We start from the raw sequence: 19,074 nt of genomic DNA, 5'->3' as shown, positions 1-19,074 counted from the left end.
ATTTGCAACAGTAGACATTGATTAATTATTGGTTAATAATAAAAATACAAAACAGTTAAATACTCTTCTCAAGCCTCAAACCGGAAATACAACTTCTTATAAAAACCGAATAAATGGGATCCAATCTCAAGTTCAAACTGCTCACAAGGGAACTTTACACGTGGGTTTTACTGTGTTGTATTTCTGATATCCAGAATTTCCTAGGCAGAGTATAACACCAAGAGTTAATATACATAATTTACAGTTAAGGTCACTCTAAAATCAGTAAAATTAAATTAATAATCCAGAATTAAAATTGATCAGCGTTTGACTAACAAGTGCCATCTGTAATTTGTATAAATGTATGTTCTAGTAGAAATTAAAAGTAACTCTCTATTTACATCACCAAAAAAAAGCGTAGAAACAATAGGAAATGCATGCAAATTAAAAGAATTACAGTTATACTCCGACCACCGGAAACTCATGCAAGTTTTAAATAATTTTATATTACCAATAAATGCTAATGGAGACCAAATCGACAAAACTACAGTGGCTGAGGTATAACTATATCTGTAGATACAAAAAAACCTTTAGTATTATGGCAAGCTAAAGAAATCGTGTTGACTTTCTATTATAATTTTTTTTTTACATACTTTTATAACATAAGTAGTTTATAGCTGTACAAATAATATTATAAATTAAATAAAATAGAGAAGAAAGATAATAATACTTAATTTTTAACTATTGTGAAAACCAAAAAATAGTCAAACCGAATTTGTAGGTATTTTAAAACTATTTGAATTATTAGATTACAAAATTATATCATGTAGGTATTTTAATGTGTATATTATATACCCATCAGACGCAGTCCGTACATACATGCTGTGGATGCTCCGCATCTCATGCATTTCAGAGTAAAAAGATTTGCACTTCTAGCCGTAAACAGCAATACTGCAATTGAAATATTTTAATATTTCTACAGAGACCTTAATGTGATTTTTTTTTTACAAAAACGGCGCTGTAAAAAATCATACAAATATTATTACTATAAGACATAGTGCATGTTATCGTCCCGTTTCTGTAAAGTACGCACAACGAACAACACGATACAAACAGCGCGGGCGAGTCTAAATACACATACACTCTCAAATACTGTGAAACGCACTGTTGTGTGGAAGCGATCTGTAAACCGTATCCAAGAATGCTAGAACGTACGTTCTTTCCGCGCATGCGCACTGAGACCCGCAAGCCAATATCTTCGTCAACTTTATACGATATTAATGACAGCATCCAACGTACAAAAACCGTCTTTAATGTGCATATGTATAATGCTCAGAATCGTATAATCCATTGGATTGTATGCGCTCGCTGCTTCGACAGTTTAGCTTGAATCAATGGATACTTCGCCAACGTGTTCTAAATGATAATAGTGAATTGTGTGGTTGTATAATTGAATCATTAATGCGAAAATGTTTTGTGTCTCGGCCATTTGCGGAAAAAAAACTTATTCTGGATATTGGAAATATTGAGTTATGGAGCTTAATGGATTTATGGAGATAATTTTAGATGGTACCTAATTATATCTTGTTTGTGGGCTAGCGTCTAGATGTGCATATTTGATATCAAGTACGTAGTAAGTACGAGTATAAACATTTGATGTCCAGCATCCCCTCTACAAAAAGTCACCGACCGCCACTGATACCCATGAATATTTAGGTAAGAATATTATGTATGTTTTGCGTGAATATATTATAATATACACGGGCACATTCTTCTTTATTTTTATTTATCTGTATTGTTAACATTACAATATAATTAATATTTTTTGTGTAACTTAAATTGAACCAGTTCTAAATACTTTCCAATCTTTTGTTTGTAAATTGGTTTACATAATCTTAATATATAAAAATTCAGCCTATATGTTTGCTCTTGCAAAACTCGAAAAGCAGTCGACCCATATCGCTTAAAATTTCAAAGTTTGTTCTTATTAGTGCCAGCAGTGTTTAGCGAGTCGTTTGAATAGTAGAAGAAGTCTGGGACGTCCGAGGAATAACGCAATATCTCTGCACCGGAATGAGATACGGAGTTGAATTAAAGTCGATGTTATGTAGTTTTTTAACAGTAACATTGTAGTATACATTAGTGAATGGTGGAAGAAGTCGAAGACACCCGAGAAAGACATCAGAAATAGCGAAGCAATTCGGGGTCCACTAAAAAATAAATAATTAAAAATAAATCATTTGTAAGTTGTGAGTATTGTGTTGTCTTTTTATATAAAATAAACTTTAATAAGCTTTACAACCATTTCTGTAAATTGCCATCTCGATGAGGTGAGCTATATGTTTAAAAATATGTAATTATAATCTATTTTTATAAAGAAGAGTGTCTGTGACAGACGAGAGGCATAGATTTGTTTTCTTATAAAACTCAACAGTTTTATTCTGAGGATGATGAAATTTTGCACACAAACAAGAGGAAGGTCACTGTCTACAACGCCGGAAACTTCAGCAGTTTATGAACAAATAAATAAAATGAAATTTTTGATTTTGGCAAGTACATTTTTGTACAAAATTATTCCAAAACTTATGTACATATGTTTGTTTTTCTCAATACATACTAAACCATGCGCAAATTAATTACTTAAAAACTTTTTTCAAAGACGCAAAAAAAATCAAATGATTTTCAACAAAGAAGACGGTTTTTGACCATGTATGTATTGTACAGGTGCTGTTATATTAGTCCAAAGGCTACACGGACTTGGAAATAAATTCAATTCCACGACTTCTAGAACTGTCGGGACCGCTCCGCAAGGCACATGCCTATGTAAACATTGCGCGCCGCGCTTTGTCAGTCTATTACTGTAATGCCTATGTAAACATTGCGCGCCGCGCAGTTTGTCAGTCTATTACTATTACTCACTCTACAATCTCTACTCGTGCCAATTGGGCAGCCGACCAAGCCCGACTTGTGTCGGCCAGAAGCCTCCGCCTGTACGGTGTTGAGCACAGATCTGCATCCCGACGTACATACATATATCCTACGACTTAGCGCATAATAAATACTCCGATAACATTTATTTCATGTATATATATCTATAATTTTTAAATAATTATTATTTAAATTTTAATACACTAATATAACTAAGACTAAATTAGTTTTATGTAAAAGCCCTAAGGGCGTAAATAAAAATATTGAAAATTCTAAATATATTATGTTGATATTATTTCATGCATGCACTAAAATAAGTTTGGGCGAGATTTATAGAATAATAGAATAGAGATAAAAACCTTACCATAAAGGTATACCTATCAAAATATCTGATCATGCATTTTAAAAATTGAAAGAGATTTTATAAAAATAAATAATTTATGTATTATTTGTCTTACATGCATATTTTAGAAATAATGGAAAAATGCAAAGAGTGTCTTTAGTATCCTTATCATCCGCATTCAATAAAAATTACTGATTTTGCTGGAAAATTTTATGAACTTATTAAACATTGATAATTTATTCACTAAATCTAGTTTCTTCATAATAATAATAGTAATAGTCTGTCATGGATTATATTATGTTTGTATTTGTTCAGTAATCCATTGAAAAAGTATCTGGAACCTGGAAACCTTACATAATAAAATACAGGTTTCCATAATAGAATTAATGCACACAAACAAAAAGAGATTTATTAGCATTTCTTCTCACTTATGACAGTACATACTACATTATAGTAAATTCATTTTTGTATGGTTTATCTAAAAAGATTAACATTACACACCCCATTTGGCAGCATCCACCTAGAAAATGAAAAAAAAATCCTTTTAAATATATTTGGTGGGAATCGAACCCACAAGATCTACAATAATATTCAAAGACAAATCTATAGACTGGCCACATAGGCTGTGCTTATGACATTACGTCACTGGGAAACTATAAGTATTGGCATGACGTTGAGATGCATTGTAAACTCTCTCTCATTCTAAAAAACGAGACCAGGGGGCTTACTCTGTATCTTTCAAAACTTTTCTGCCGCCGGTTTAGCCACGTCACAAACCCGTATTAACCCTTTCCTTACGGTGTTAAAAAATTCTTCATCCTTCAGTGTTATACATTCGGTAAATATTTATATATTATAATTACTTAATGTAATACATAAATGTATTGCAGAGGAATACCTAATATTTGAACTCTGGTTAGTATATTTACAGAGATATTTTATTAACAAGAAACGATGTTCACTCAGTTGACAGCACCAGCAGGGAAAGGTTAAATCACGAACTTACTGGTTTGTTAACCCGAAAGATACAGAGTAGGCCCCCAGTAACAAAGAGAGAGGTTACAATGAAGCTCTCGGCTATAGGACCATATACATAGTATATAAAATGGTAATACTAATTTTGGATAATATTCTTTTGTTGAACTATAAACTACGCAGCAAAAGCCAAAACTACTCTACCTTGCGTATGGCTGGCGCTATGGCCTACACTACTGGATGCACTATTAGATGGGCAGGTGGGGGGCGGCGCAGGGGGAACTGGCCCCCCGGCGGTGGAGGCCGCAGCGCTCCCGCCCCCTCCGCCCAGTAACTGACCGAGCCCGAAGCGGGAGCTCTTCCTCTTGAGGATGGGCGCCGAGTACTGCCGGCTGTAGACCTTTTCTTTCTCTGCTCCCCCGGGCGCAAAGCCAAACAGAAATGCCACAAACCCAGCAATGACAACAATGTTTATGAGATTATTTACAATTTATTTGATTTTCAAAAGGCTACAAATAGTATTCTCTAATTTATTACAAACAAAGTTGAGAGCATAAGATAGTCAGACCAATCCACCAATCTTAGATAAGATGCTTTGATCCAAAACATCCAAAATATGTCAAAAGTTGGAGGGAACATTGGCCATATTTGTTGCCAGCGATAAAAAATATGGTTTCCTTTATTTGGAATTACAACTTTAACTTAATTAAAGGGGGCAGTTCAAAGTCAGGAAAGTGAATTTATTATATTTTGTATTCGGTATTTTGAAAATCAATTAGAAGCACTGTACAACATCACCATGCGAGAACACTCCAATATGCAGGACAATACAAATATCTTTACAAACGTAGCATTCATTATCTCATAAGGCAATTTAATATTTTGGGAGCTTTGGTATTAATACATATTGGGTTATGTGGCATTATTATGAAACTTTCTGGATGTTGGAAAATATGAACTTTTTACAATATTTATGAGTATAATTTTATACAAATAGCATAATCACGATTTTTTTTAGGTTATTTTATATTTTTTGGGATAAAATTATGTGTTCAAAAGAAAGCTTTGACTTTTAAGTTCGTCCTTAGCCCAACTTGAAAGCTACCGGATATGGTAAGAAGTAATATTTTTGCAAAAATAATAAATCACTTTCCATTTACCCAAAAAAGGGTTAAATTGTGCAGCTAGGTAAGTACTTACCTAATAGAAAATCGTTATTTTTGAAAATTCATTATTAAAAAGGGGATAAATTATTATAATAGTGGGATGAAGTGAAGGATACCTAGCTTGGTGTCTTGCCTCGGCAGCATAGTGGCCGGGGCGGACATGGTCCTCTTGTATGGCCACTTGGTGCCGAAGGAAGCACTCAATGTCTTCACTATTGTCCCAGAGGAAGAGCCGTCTGAGTGCGACAGAGCGTCCTGTGCACGCTTCAGCTTGTGGATGAATACTTCACTGTTGGTTTCATTGTTACGTAAATCTAAAGGATAAAATAGATTATTAGAATAAAAAGGGTGCAAAATAAACCTACCGATTCAGTATTTGTTTGTCCTAATATGTTTTTTCTACACCTTTTCTGTATTATATACAGTAGTGGTTTTCTCTAAAGTGCGTTTGTGCGGTGAACCCCAGCGAAAAATATGAGAAAATTATTTATTTAAGAGAAATTTGCATTATAATAATATCAGCACAAACAGCACGCCATTAAAATTCCGCCTTTAAAATACACGCTATTATAATATCTATATATATACATATAATATCCCGATATTCCCATGTTGTGGTGCGTTATAGAATCAGCACAAAAAAATCAAAACAACCCAATCGCCCTGATGGTGTTATCGCAAACCTGAGCCACATTAAGACTAGCCCAGTGCGGCGGAAATCGTCCTCTGGAGATTGACAATGTCACCGAGATTGACTGAGATCTGTCGCGGCGCGGCCAGCTAGTTTTTGCACACTAAGGATGCAATATTATGTTATGTTATTTAACTATATATGTAGATAGTTTTTTAAATTTAAAATACTATAGAGTAGTTGTAGAAAATTTTTGTACATTTTTTATTTTGTTTTTCCTGCATTTCTCCAACCGTTTGCTTAATGGCATCTGTAAATCTACTAGTAAAATGAGCAGATTTTAACACATTTTGATCGGGCAGTTTTCGGCCGCGTACTAGTGCTGGTAACGGGTGATTTTTCGCGTACTTTCGCGCTAACGTAGACCTCTAGAAAAATTGCGATAACTTCAAAAATATTTGTTTGATTTTAATAATTCTTTTTGCAAATTATTTATTTTATTTCATTTTATTTTATTATATTTAGAAATGTATTCTTCATCGTTAAACTAGTGCAGAATTTCACATAAAGTAGGAAAGTTTTGAAAAAAATAATATTTTTTTTTACATAACATCCTTTATTTTACAAATTATACACAAAAATTATTTCTAAATGTAAAATAAAAATTATTATTGCATGGCTACAACCCTACAGACGCTATATAGCGAAAACTCAAGTATATTGGAACCCGTATTTTAACGTGACCCGCGCTCCACTAACAATCTATCAAAAACGTATAAATACGTGATCCGCTCTCTAGCATTAATTTGCTAAAAACGTATTAATACGTGATCCGATTACAATGTGTTAATAAATTCATACTTATGTTTTCATATTTAAAATTCAATATATTTCTTAGGTACTTTTAAGAAAGTTTTGGTAAATTCCGTATTGTGTAAGTCGCTACGTATGCAATTATATGCTATATATATATATATGCTCTCTCCAGTATTGTTTCGGCTTTGAAATTGAAAGCAGTTGTGTTTGTTGATTGTCGCAAAATTCTTGTCATAACTGTGTTCACAATGTCGGAATATAGTGTTGTGTACATAAAAAATAATTTCCCATAATAGGTACCCCTCTCACCAACTTGACTTAAATTAAGTGACTGCCGTTATATTCGAAGATTCGATGAAGGACAATAACAGTACATTTTGATTAAATATATCTTCTCTTGAATTTCTGAACCGTCAGTTAAAAAGACCACGTACCACCACTGATTATGTACCAGGGAAACTGTACATCCGATAGAGTAACATTGTGAGGCGGTATAAGGAAGGGGCTGTAACAAGAGTAACTACTCGAATGTCCAGTGAAAAAAAATTTGGTGAGGAACGTAACTGGAAAATTTCACTAAATAATTATGTCTTGTTTTTTTAGCAATTTAGCTATTTGTAGTACAGTTTGCTACAAATATATTTTAGCTATTAGAACTAGTTTTGTAGCTATAAATGTATTGTTCAATTTTAATGATATATAATATTGTCAACAGATGTCACTTTCATTTAACCACAGCAACCAATTTATCTACTTGTCAATTTAGTAGATTCCTATGTTACCATGACAATCAGTGTTCTTTTGTTTTCTGTTACAATTATCCACCATTATCTCTCTTCAAATTTTTAACTTTGCAATAAACAGCTTGTGACCGAAGCGTCCTTGTGTTTTAATATTATAAAAGGAATTGAACTGGAAAGTTTGAGATTATCTTGATATGATTATCTTTGAGATAAAGTTTGAGTTGAAAAATTAAGTGTAATATTTAACATATATTTTACTAATAATCGATGAAGTATCGCTTAAAAAATGCACCGTCACAATGTAAATATCTTGCCCTCCACATTGCCCCCGCATTAGTTAAACAGGTTCATAATAAGTACGATAGGAAAGACGAACACAGATAGTGAATTCCATATTAATTATACCAAAAATGGTGTAAAAACACAAGAATGAGTGGAGAAACTATTCATTCATATTGTCATAAGTTTTTTATAAATTAACATTTAACCTTTTCAATGCACTTTACCCCATCACGCTGCATATTTAGACATATGTGTTTTATTGAAACCTCAAGAATCATATATGCGAAATCATGCAATAGCTCTCTTCATTTCTCGACTGTCATACGATTTGTACTTTATATGTAATATACTTACCGTCTCAGAATCTATAATTTATTGTACTTTCCACTAACAAAAACACAGTCATCATAAAAAGGTGGAAAGATTAATTACCTCTCAAATACGAGATGTCTCCATTCCTCTCCATGTGTATCTGTGACTCTAAGAACAGGGCATCAAATCTGTTAAGGAAGAAGTCCCAGGTGAGGATCTTCCTGTCACTGAGGGAATTGTGCAGCTGGTAAAGGGACTGAAGGACCATGGGACGGTCCACTATCACCAAGTCGAACTGCGTCTCCAGGCACATTAACAAACACTGTAAAACATTATAATGCTCATCGACAGTTCATCGACAGGAAAGTAATACATACTTCTACTTGAAGTTTATTTAAATTTATAAATTATTATGCATAAGAAAACAGGTATTTTAGGTGTCAAATGCTTGGAATTTCAAAGACTTTACCTTGATAGCATGATCATGAATAGTTCCCAGATAGAGAGTAGCCCTCTGAGCCACGTAGACATTGGGGTCATCCATACTGGACACCAGGTAACAAAAAGCTGTGGCCAAGGCTGTTTGCAGTGGAAGCACACTCTTCAATGGAGTAGAATCCATAAATCTGAAAAATATTAAATTAAGTTTTTAATATAATTATATATTTAAGATATATTATAATGATACATTGAAACAAATTTAACACCTTTTTCCACTTACAATGCTTTTTTCCACTTACTAAATAAGTGGAAAAAAGTTTTAAATTTGTTTCAATATATCATTAAAATTAAGTTGCTGCTAACAGGAAATGAAAAAATCAACAACTTTGATTGCAGACGAACAGCTAAATATATTATTATCTTAAGTACTCTCATAAACATATTAACACCTCGACTCCGGTGATGGGTCTGATTTGACCAAGTGTTTTTTAAATAAAAGATTTTGCCGCAAATATCTCGTTTAGGCTAATTTCCTTTTGTCTATTCTTTCATCAAATATTTACCCACATTTCGACTCAAAAATGATTAAAATCGGACACGTTTTAAAAAAGTTATTAGATTAATTGTGTATAAAAACACGCAAAAATTCCATTTCTTCTCAGTTGAATTCGAGCAGCCGACGAAACAGCATATCTCTTGCTCTGTCCTTCCGTCTTTGTCTCTCACAGTCCCGCGCAGATGTTGTCAACCATTCGGGCACATTTCTAGTATTGTGATTTTTATTTGTGACTTTGTTTAAAAAGCCTTTTAATTTCATAATTTCAGCCGGGTCAATCTGGACCCACCATCGCCGCATGTGTTTTATTTTGAACCTCCGGGTATTACGTGTTAAAATAGTTTACCAAGATTATTATCAATTTAGAGAAGTATGGAGGTGCTTTATACCTTGTGAGAATAGTGACTCTCTCAACCGCTGTGAAACGAATCCTCCAATCAGCGTGGTGGAACTCTTCTTGAATGAGCCTCCAGAACACATCAGCACCTCCGGGCAGGGTAATGCAGTGGAGCAGTATCGGTACAGCAACTTCAGCAATGTGGGAGTGCCGTGCGTTGCACACATTCCAAAGGCTAAAAGATATACCAAATGTATTATAAATATAGAGGAAATTTCATAACCAAGCGGGTGCCATAGATGCAGATAGAGGAAGAGGTGAACTGACTGCTTGGAAGAAAATTAAAGAACAGGATGGGAATAATTTAATACTGGTTCATTCATTAACCCAGCGCTCTATCTCACTTAAACTCGCCTGACATTGATCTCCATCCCATTTGAATTTCGTAAATACAGTTTTGCATTGGAAATTTAAGACCCCATTGGACAAATATCATGAAACACATTTCTTGTCTTTTTCTTTATTCTTTGACCGCCATGATGATAAGGAACTTCATTTCTCTGCGTAAATAAAATATTGTAAAACTTACTTCCTGATTAGTAAGTTCTCCTGACACCAGATAAAGAAGCCTCGATGTTCCTTCGAAGCTTTAGTAAATGCATCTCCGTGTAATACCAGGATGTGGAGACATTGCAACATGTAGTACATCATATCAGGTTTGTCTGCCACTGGTAATTCCTGGAGAAAATTAATAAGGTATCAATTAGGGATTAATTTTCTTTATTACAACAACCCGAGGTCTTCACACAATAATTAAAAAAAAAAAAAATTGTTTTGACTAGTAACAGGGGAATGACTAATAATAAATAATAATTGATTAATTGACTCTTTATGTATTGGGATCTTGTTGCAATAGACTAGACTGCAAAAAAGCAATAATTATTATTTTGACAATCAGTGCCAGATTCACTTGACTTAACCTGCAACCTACACCTTAAAAGTTCTATAATGCCCGACAATAAGTACTGTTATTAAAGGACTGTATTGGGACCTTCTCATTTAGATCTAGCTTACTGGTAAATCCATCATTGATGGCGTTGTGTACATATGTAATAGGTAAATCACCTGAAGAAGTTGATGAATATACTGCAAATGCTGCGGTAGCTCATCGATGGTGAACCTGAACTTGCCGACGGAGGTGTGCCAGAAGTCAGACAGATCGTCATCGGGCCCGGGCTCGACTGGCCCGTCATTCTCCCCGACCACGTTGGCCTTGCTGACCTGCACGGTTGCTGTGGCGACATCGGCTTCGGACAAGGTGACGGCCCGTGCCACGGCGGACACCACCTTCTCCGCCGGCATGATGGCTGCCAGGTCCAACTGTTCAGAGACGGTCTCAACCGTGGCAGTCATTATCTGTTACAAATGTGTGGGTGAAAATATGTGAGTGCCTCTATTATGTCGGTGGGTGGAGTGGTCAATGAATGGGCCTTGGCCAAACACGGATGGAAAAGACGTCTGTTTTAATTTCTCAGTTTCACTAATCATTAATATAAAACACATTAAGAAAATCGCACAAAAAAATGTATGGGTTTTTATAAGAATGAGATAGATATATTTTTTTATGTGAATACCGACAACCCAACTACTCCCAACCGTTTGACCCAACAGTAAGACTATGGCAACCCAAATTGGGGTTGAGGCTGAAGGTAGTGGAAAAGAGGAAGGTGGGAGAAGTACCTCGCGTAACCATAATTATATTGTATTTGTTTTGAACAACATTGAATCTAACTTTTATTTGGACTTCACAAAAGTCCAAAGAAGGTTTAAAATATCACTTAGCATGAAAAGTTGACTTATTGCATCAATATCAATTTAAGGAAAGAATTTTGTATTTATGTCGAAAATGCATGATAAATGAAATAACCACTGCTAAACAATCATTTCTCAGTTTAAAACTGAACTGATTTCAGTGATACATAGTGGCACCTGTACTTTTCCATTCGCATTTGACCAAAAGATTCATGATTTTCCTACTTCTAGCATGCTAACTCAAGAACCTAATATTATAAAATATTTAGGTTTCGTTACTCTAGGAAACAGGACCGTACCAACAAATGTCTTCTTTCACAAGCATAAAGTTCTATCAAAAACTGTTCATTTTTACATTATTAATTATTGTTACGCTGCTCAACTTGAGTTAGTAAGACATGGTACGGCTCCGTTCTGAACATTGCATACAAAGTTGATGAGATGAATTATGAAGTAACAATTGCACCAAAATGATCATTTCTTCAGCACTTAATCTTCATCGTCGTACTTACAAAGCGAAGCTCAGAAGAATTTTAGGTTATATAATTCTTTTCACTATTATAATAATGTGAATACATATCATGTATTGTTTGGTTGTTTGTTCAGTAATTTGTGCAAGTATTGCTTGTAGTAATATTTATTTGGTATCGTGTACAGTTTATAAATTGTGACTATATTGCTACATATTATTCAATCTAGTCAAGTAAAAGCACGAGCCATGATAACTATAGCACCCAGATTTTTGTTTGCCGGTATTTACACACAATGCTTTCTAGAATAACACAGTATTTTCTACATTAGCTATCATGCACATTACGTAGAAGGTACTATTATAAAAAGAAGATTGCCCTGAGCCATTAAAACGTTTTGAATTATTAAAGCATTAATTAATAACTAAATTTTAAAGCAGAACCTACGTAATTTCGTATTGCTTGGCCATTAACAAATTACAATAAGCTGAATGAAAACATGTTTTCGTGCAAAGTTAATAATTATATTTTAAAATCAGAAACAAATATAGCGCTTTCATTATTAAAGAAAGTTTCTTAAATTTTTAGGTACGAATCCAACTTCACATTTTTTTTTATATCTTGGTTTTAATATTGTCGTATTTATTGTGAAAAGACAGAAATTAATTAATCCTTTTGTATTTGTGGGCTTAAATCAAGAGGTTTCAACAGCACAGATGAAGAGAAGATTGAATAGAAGAGCTATGAAAATATCTACAGTTAAGTACACAAAATACATAATATACAGGTTAACATTTTAAACTATGGCTACATAAAACATATTACAGACATACTTGAAGTATCTGTGGAAGCATGAAATAGAATAAATATGAAAACAACATTACAATCAACATTTCAGTAGACCCCATTTATTGCCAAGGAAGTAACTAGATTCAATTGCATAGAAGATGAACAAGAAGTATAAAAAACATAAACATAGCGTTCAAATGTAAGTTTAAGTGACATGAAAAGTTTGTCAGATCAAAGCACACTTACTCCAGTCAAAGCATGCTCCAAGGTTTTGTAGGCATTTATTTATTTTTATTTATTGAACATATTCAATAGAAATGTCGGCAACAATATCAGGGAAATTCAGTAATTAAAACTCTTTTTTATGGCAATCGGAAAAAATTTACATCCAAATAAATTTGGAACTTAACAAAATCGATATCAATTCAATTCAATGACATTACAAACATATACATATACTTATAATCGTGGCGTAAATAAGGTTGGAACAGTGACAACTTGACTTATTACCACAGCGTGTGTATAGTTAAAATGGCGTTAAACCAGGCTGAAGGCTGGCTTTACCATACTGGCGCAAAAGAATCTAGTAAGACGGATAGACACGTTATTGTTTCACAAAATGTGGCAAGTAACTAAATTACTAATTCAATTGTTCATTCGTGTATGATAAGGATAGACATTTAAAGAATATGTGGGTATGAACGAATAGGACCGGACAGCGTTTATGTACTTAAAAGTTGCATTAAATACTACATTCTACTTCACGGGTGTGATTGAGATGGCAACGGGCTCACTTACACTAAGCGAATACGGAACACTGTACGACACGACCTACTGCCAGTAGGTTGTCCCTATACTTATGTGTTGCTTTGCTCGCTATCTCACTTTCTAACGGCGCTTAAAAACTGCGGGAAAAAATTGTAAGTAATTTGCGCATATTTTACTAATGTTTGCCATGTAATGGAAACACTTTCTCATCACACACAAGGGCATTTTGATTTACGCCATTTGGTTAGATATGACAAACGACCTGGTACGAAGCGAGACAGTTTAATACAATACAAACCAAAAGGACAGCAATTATTGTGTATTTTGCTGGCCACTTTGAGATTTCTACAATATATCTATAAGTTTTGTAGTGTCATTCTTTCAATTAGAGTAATGAATTATAAAAATGATTCTATTTGAAATGTTCACAAACATTTATTTTTATAAATTCAATATTTTTGTGTTTGTCTATGGTGGAGAGTTTATGAACTAGGCAGTAAAATGTTTGTTCCCCTAGTAAATGTAAGTAGTGGAAGGTCAGGGGTAGACCTACCAGCTTGAACATTTTTTATGAAATTAAACCATCAAAATTGATGACGGTAGGAAAGCAGTGCTTTGAATACTTTCATGGACCGACCAGTGATTACCCCTGGGGTCTGCATTTAATAAAAAAAAAATGAAATCCATGAATTTATTGTTGCTGTTATTATGATCAACATTAATCTATTGAATAGTTCAAAACTATTGGTTTAGAATAAAATTTTATTTTTTCATTTATTAGTGCCGTGTGAAAAGATTAAATGTTTATTTTTAATTATTTTGGGACTATATTATTTCTTGATATTTTATAATTTTTTTTATGTTATCAGAATTCTATAATCATATTTATGTAAAATGTATTATTGTGGTGATTAAAATGAATGAGATTTGTAGGTATTGCAAAAGGAAACATTGATTTGCAAATCTTAATCTTTCTCTTTTTTAAAGTTATTTCAAAATCATTATGAATCGCAAAAAAATGTTTTCTTTTTGATTTATGATTGTGTTACATATTATGAGTCATAATATATGATTTATGAGTATGTAAGGCAATGTGGTAGATATTATCTAAAATGTATGTGTTACACAATGGCCGCAAACTCGTAACACAAGCGGGAAACTGATTAATCTACACATTTGAAGTCGGTTAAGTGGTATAACTTTTTATGATTTGAGCTTTCTTTTTCTACTCAATTGAGTCTGAAGTTTTTTGGTTTCTTTTCACCAGTTTTCCGCTCGTACTACGAGTTTCCGGATACGATGTATGTACAAGTAAATTAGTTATAAGATGTAAGGGTTTTAATATGTAATTCTGTTTGGACTTGCAATTGGACATTAAATTCCATCAAGCTCATATGAACGGATGATGATAATATATGACGATGCGTCAATTCAGTTTCTGGGTTTTTCAAGTCATTTTGCACCACAGAAACATTTCCAAAGATAATTACAATTGAATCAAAGATATGCAGCCTATATAATATAATGTATTCACAAATGAAGAATACAGGGGTAAGAAGAAAAACGTTTTATTCATTTTTAAAAGTGACTGTAGAATCTTTCTTTATAATCAAAGCGGATTGAGTTCAATTAAATATCTTAATAGGTGCAAAATACAAGGCTGTACAACTTGATTTGGAATGAACTTCAAAGTGCTGCTATGTGAGTCGTAACAATTATTATATTAATTGAAAGCTTTTTATTTTCAAGAATGTGTACATGAAGGTGAGAAAGTGGTTGTGTCTTGTTTGCGGGATGAAAGGAGTGTGAATATTGGATTATATCCAAGCAAATTCGGGGTAAATGCATCAGTCATCATAAATCAAAACTATGGGTAAAATATTTATAAATTCTAACAGCTAAAAGGTCGGGGGTTTACATTATTCAAGATTAATTTGGATCAGTTTCATGTGCTGCTGGCATTCCCAGGTACTTGTGCAGTTCTACTAATTCGGTCAATTGTAATGGCCTTCCCTATGGGATATGGTTTTAATTACAGTTTTTCATCTAGTAAAACCTTCCTAAGTTTATTAGTTTATGAATTGAATTGTAAACTAATCCAAAACCATAATTACATGTACATATTTGTGCAAAGTGCATGGATTGGAGGTTTGGAGTTTGCCCATTTTTACAACCTAGTAAATTACAGTGATTGCCTTAAATGTATATTAAAAACTACATATTATAATGTTCATGTATGTAGAATTATGTCGTAGGTTTTGAACAAATGTTTATATAATGTTGAGATGCCGAGATTTTTATTTACATTTTGGGGTCTTAACTCAAATTAATTCTGTAAACCGTAAAACAGTAACGAAAGAAATAAAATCCTAACCAGTTTTTGAGAAAAAATTATAATTTTCTTGATATGTAGGGAAAATTTAACTGAAAGGTTTTTGAGTGTGGCCAGATTTTCGTAAGCTTTATTCACAGCTCATTGTTCAGTCACCGGCATTCAACGAATACAGTACTGCGAAGAAGAACAAAACTATAATAATGTACGAACTTGTTCGTTATTAGAAACAAGTGATTGCTGACACAGTTTGCTTATGGGATTAGCGCCTTAGACGACGAATGTAATGTGTATATAATACATAAACATACGTGTGGCATGTGAACCAGCACCCCGCCCACAGAGTGTATCTCGGGTATGGGCAGAGGGAGTGACACGTTGAGCAGCGAGTCGGGGCCCCCGCGGCCCTCCGCAGGGCTCCGCCGGGCCCCCGCCGCGCCCTCGGGGGGGCTTTCCTCCATGGGCGGCTGCCAAACACCGCCATCAACACATATCAATACTACCACCCCGGGTTGGAAGATATATTATAGATAGCATAAACATCGAATACCGTTCAAGAACCTCACTTTGCCCTACATGAAGTTTTGAAAATCTTTCATTATCTTGTAATCTTTATATTTACTGTATTATTTGAAATTTTATTTACTATATTATAACATGAAGTGGTATGTACATGCTTTGCTAACTAACTTTCTAGCGAACCTCGTCAGCTGTGCTGGATGTTTTTTATGTGTGGAATAATCTGTTTTCGGGAACGACATCACGATATATTGAAACATGTCAAAACTTTTTTACACATTTTTTTATTTTTGACATTTACCTGATCAGCCACTCTATCATGGCCATCTTTAGACTGGTACAATTATTTCTTAAAAAATAGTATATATGTACACAGCATTTAGGGGAGGGGGGTTCAGGAGTAGAGGGGGTATACAATGATTTAGGTTAGATTTAGATTGATTGAATTTCCATTTACCATCTTCATTGCTGTTTGTTGTGTTTCAATAAAATCATCGGGTGGTAACCCATGATACCCCCCTCCTCCAAATTTTGTGTTTATAAACCATGGTTTAAGGAAGAATTGTACCAGTCTGAAGATGGCCATGATAGGCTGAAACCGGTAATAGTCAACAATTTAAAAAGATCAAAATTGTTTCAATATATCATTATAATGGAATTCCACCAAGAATCGTCAGTATTAAAAATAGAAGTACAGTAGAAATAAGTATTTTTCGATAATACAAAATAATTTTTATCAAAGGGGCAAAGTAAGGTTACGGTATAGGTAAACTTTTCAATGGATCTTACAAACTTAACCCTGTGACCGCATATATGACGGAATATGGCTGTATTACCATCGTTGCAGATTCCCAGATGCCAAGTTGAATATTTTCAAGAAAAAAGAAAACAGCGTGGTGAAATACTGTATTTGGTTAAAACATAATAAATTCATGCATTGACAAATTGTGTTATGTGCTACATATTCTTGATATGATTGTAACATAAATTTTTTCAAACCTTTTTTTAATATTTTATGTTACATGTTCTACAGTCAATGGGTTAATAATTTTATTTAAATTGCATAATGCATTTGAAAAGTTTTCCAGGAAGTATTAAAAAATTACATCCTTCACCAGAAATCATGCTCAAGAAAGGAAAAATACCTATTGTTATAGACAAATAAAATTCCTTTTGTTTGATGTGAAATATGTTACCTACCATAAGATCATATTATAAATTCATAGAATAAAGAACAAGAAAACAAGAAGTACCTTGAGGACGTTTTTCTAGATCCAAATATTTGCCTAATCGAGACTTAAAATTCCAATACAAAACTGTGCTTAAGAAATTCAGATGGAATGGAGATCTACAAAGTCAGGCAAGTGTAAGAGAGACTGAGCACTGGGCTATTGGGCGAAATGTTGTTAAAAGTCAAATTTGTATGGAAGGCCATTTTAGTATTATTCTATATTCTATGTATAAATTCATGTTGTTAATAATTACACCTCTCAATTAGATTAATAAGCTTAATGAAGAAATTTTATTTTCCAAAACAATAAATATTTTTCTTTTATAATAATCATCGATATTTGCTATTTTGATGAGATATCCTTGTATTCCAAAGTGATGTTTACATCAAAGTATTTTAAATAGTTCTTATATATTATAGACAGACTATATGCTCGACTATTCGAAGGGTGTGAAAATTTTCCAAATCATAGTTACTACTAATAATTCAGACAGCTCATGTCATTTAAAATATGCATTATTAATTCATTTCAGGAAAAGGAAAACGATCGATAGAAAAACTTATCTATTGCAACATAGTAGGGAGATTATTCATTGTGAGAGTAGATTGAGAAAGTAAAAGGTGTTTTAAATTAGTTTTTAGACATTTTTCATTACACTGACATGCTCTGTAACATTGTTGCATGTCCATTCGATGCATTCAAGGTCATGCCCACATTAAAAGTCACAATAATTAGGTGCACGGTGATTTCACATACAAGAGTACCTATTTAGTTTGCCTCTCGTGAATTCAATAGCTTCATACAGACGGGCAGCACAAGCACGTCAGCCACTTACAACTAGCAAGTAAGTTAATAAATACTTCAAAATTAATGGGAAGGCTCGAATACACTATTACAGTTTGTCTTGCCCTTTAACCTGTGGAACACCAGACCCTTTTTGAAGGAAATCAATCATGGAATCAAAAATGAACTCTAAAGTGTTTCAAGTGCAAGCGATTCTGTTCAAAAATTTTATGCACTTTTTCATGGCATACAGGTTTAAATCCCATATCAAAAAATTCCAGCTAGGTCGAAATTCCAATGCCAGCAGCGCATGAACAGTTTGTCGGCGGGAAAAAATTCTTGTCACTGGTGCATGAATAGTTTTCCAGAGATTAAACTGCTTAATTATTTATTTGTAAGTTGGAAGCTGCTCATGAACATTGTGCGGCTCGTCTCTACGTAGCTTATAACCCTTAATTGACAAATGCTGTCAAATGGGAATCAAATTCATTAGAACAATCCGTTGAAGCAAATAAAGGTTGATACTTTAAAATATAAAAAGTAAAAATTATTGTATGTTGTACATAGCACTTTTTAGTGTAATACATACCTTTAAACTATTTATTAAATTAAATTAAATGCCTCACTATTTATTTATCATGGTCTCAGTAAGAAGGTTTTTAACCAAAAGAGATTATGTGTAAAAACTAAAAAAAAATTTACATACATATTACGTATGTACTTGGGTACATAAATATTTGCCATTGTTTATTTTTATTCAGTGGTGTAAAATGGCTGTAATGCAATGGAAAATATATACATATACCTACATATTCATATAAGTATTCATACCTTTAACTTTTCAAATATTGCTTACTCAC

At 33.5% G+C, this 19,074-nt stretch overlaps 1 protein-coding gene across 1 annotated transcript in view; it reads right to left on the bottom strand.

The window, feature by feature from the left end:
• unc79 (UNC-79 domain-containing protein) overlaps nt 1–19,074 on the bottom strand; it is a 107,056-nt gene that overhangs the window by 56,374 nt on the left and 31,608 nt on the right. Inside the window, exons 15-22 of the mRNA XM_089640310.1 lie at nt 15,992–16,147; nt 10,635–10,925; nt 10,099–10,247; nt 9,562–9,744; nt 8,645–8,801; nt 8,296–8,497; nt 5,508–5,705; nt 4,430–4,636 (exon numbers count right to left, since the gene is read on the bottom strand). Of these exons, the coding sequence (XP_089496436.1) occupies nt 4,430–4,636; nt 5,508–5,705; nt 8,296–8,497; nt 8,645–8,801; nt 9,562–9,744; nt 10,099–10,247; nt 10,635–10,925; nt 15,992–16,147 (1,543 nt within the window). The remainder of the gene's footprint in view (nt 1–4,429; nt 4,637–5,507; nt 5,706–8,295; nt 8,498–8,644; nt 8,802–9,561; nt 9,745–10,098; nt 10,248–10,634; nt 10,926–15,991; nt 16,148–19,074) is intronic.

The sequence above is a fragment of the Hesperophylax consimilis genome, chromosome 15 (assembly GCF_061612785.1).
Source record: "Hesperophylax consimilis isolate HC1 chromosome 15, BYU_Hcon_1.0, whole genome shotgun sequence".
In the NCBI taxonomy this organism is placed as follows: domain Eukaryota; kingdom Metazoa; phylum Arthropoda; class Insecta; order Trichoptera; family Limnephilidae; genus Hesperophylax; species Hesperophylax consimilis.
Note: the sequence above shows the minus strand (reverse complement) of the source record. Positions and strands in the feature narration are given on the sequence as shown.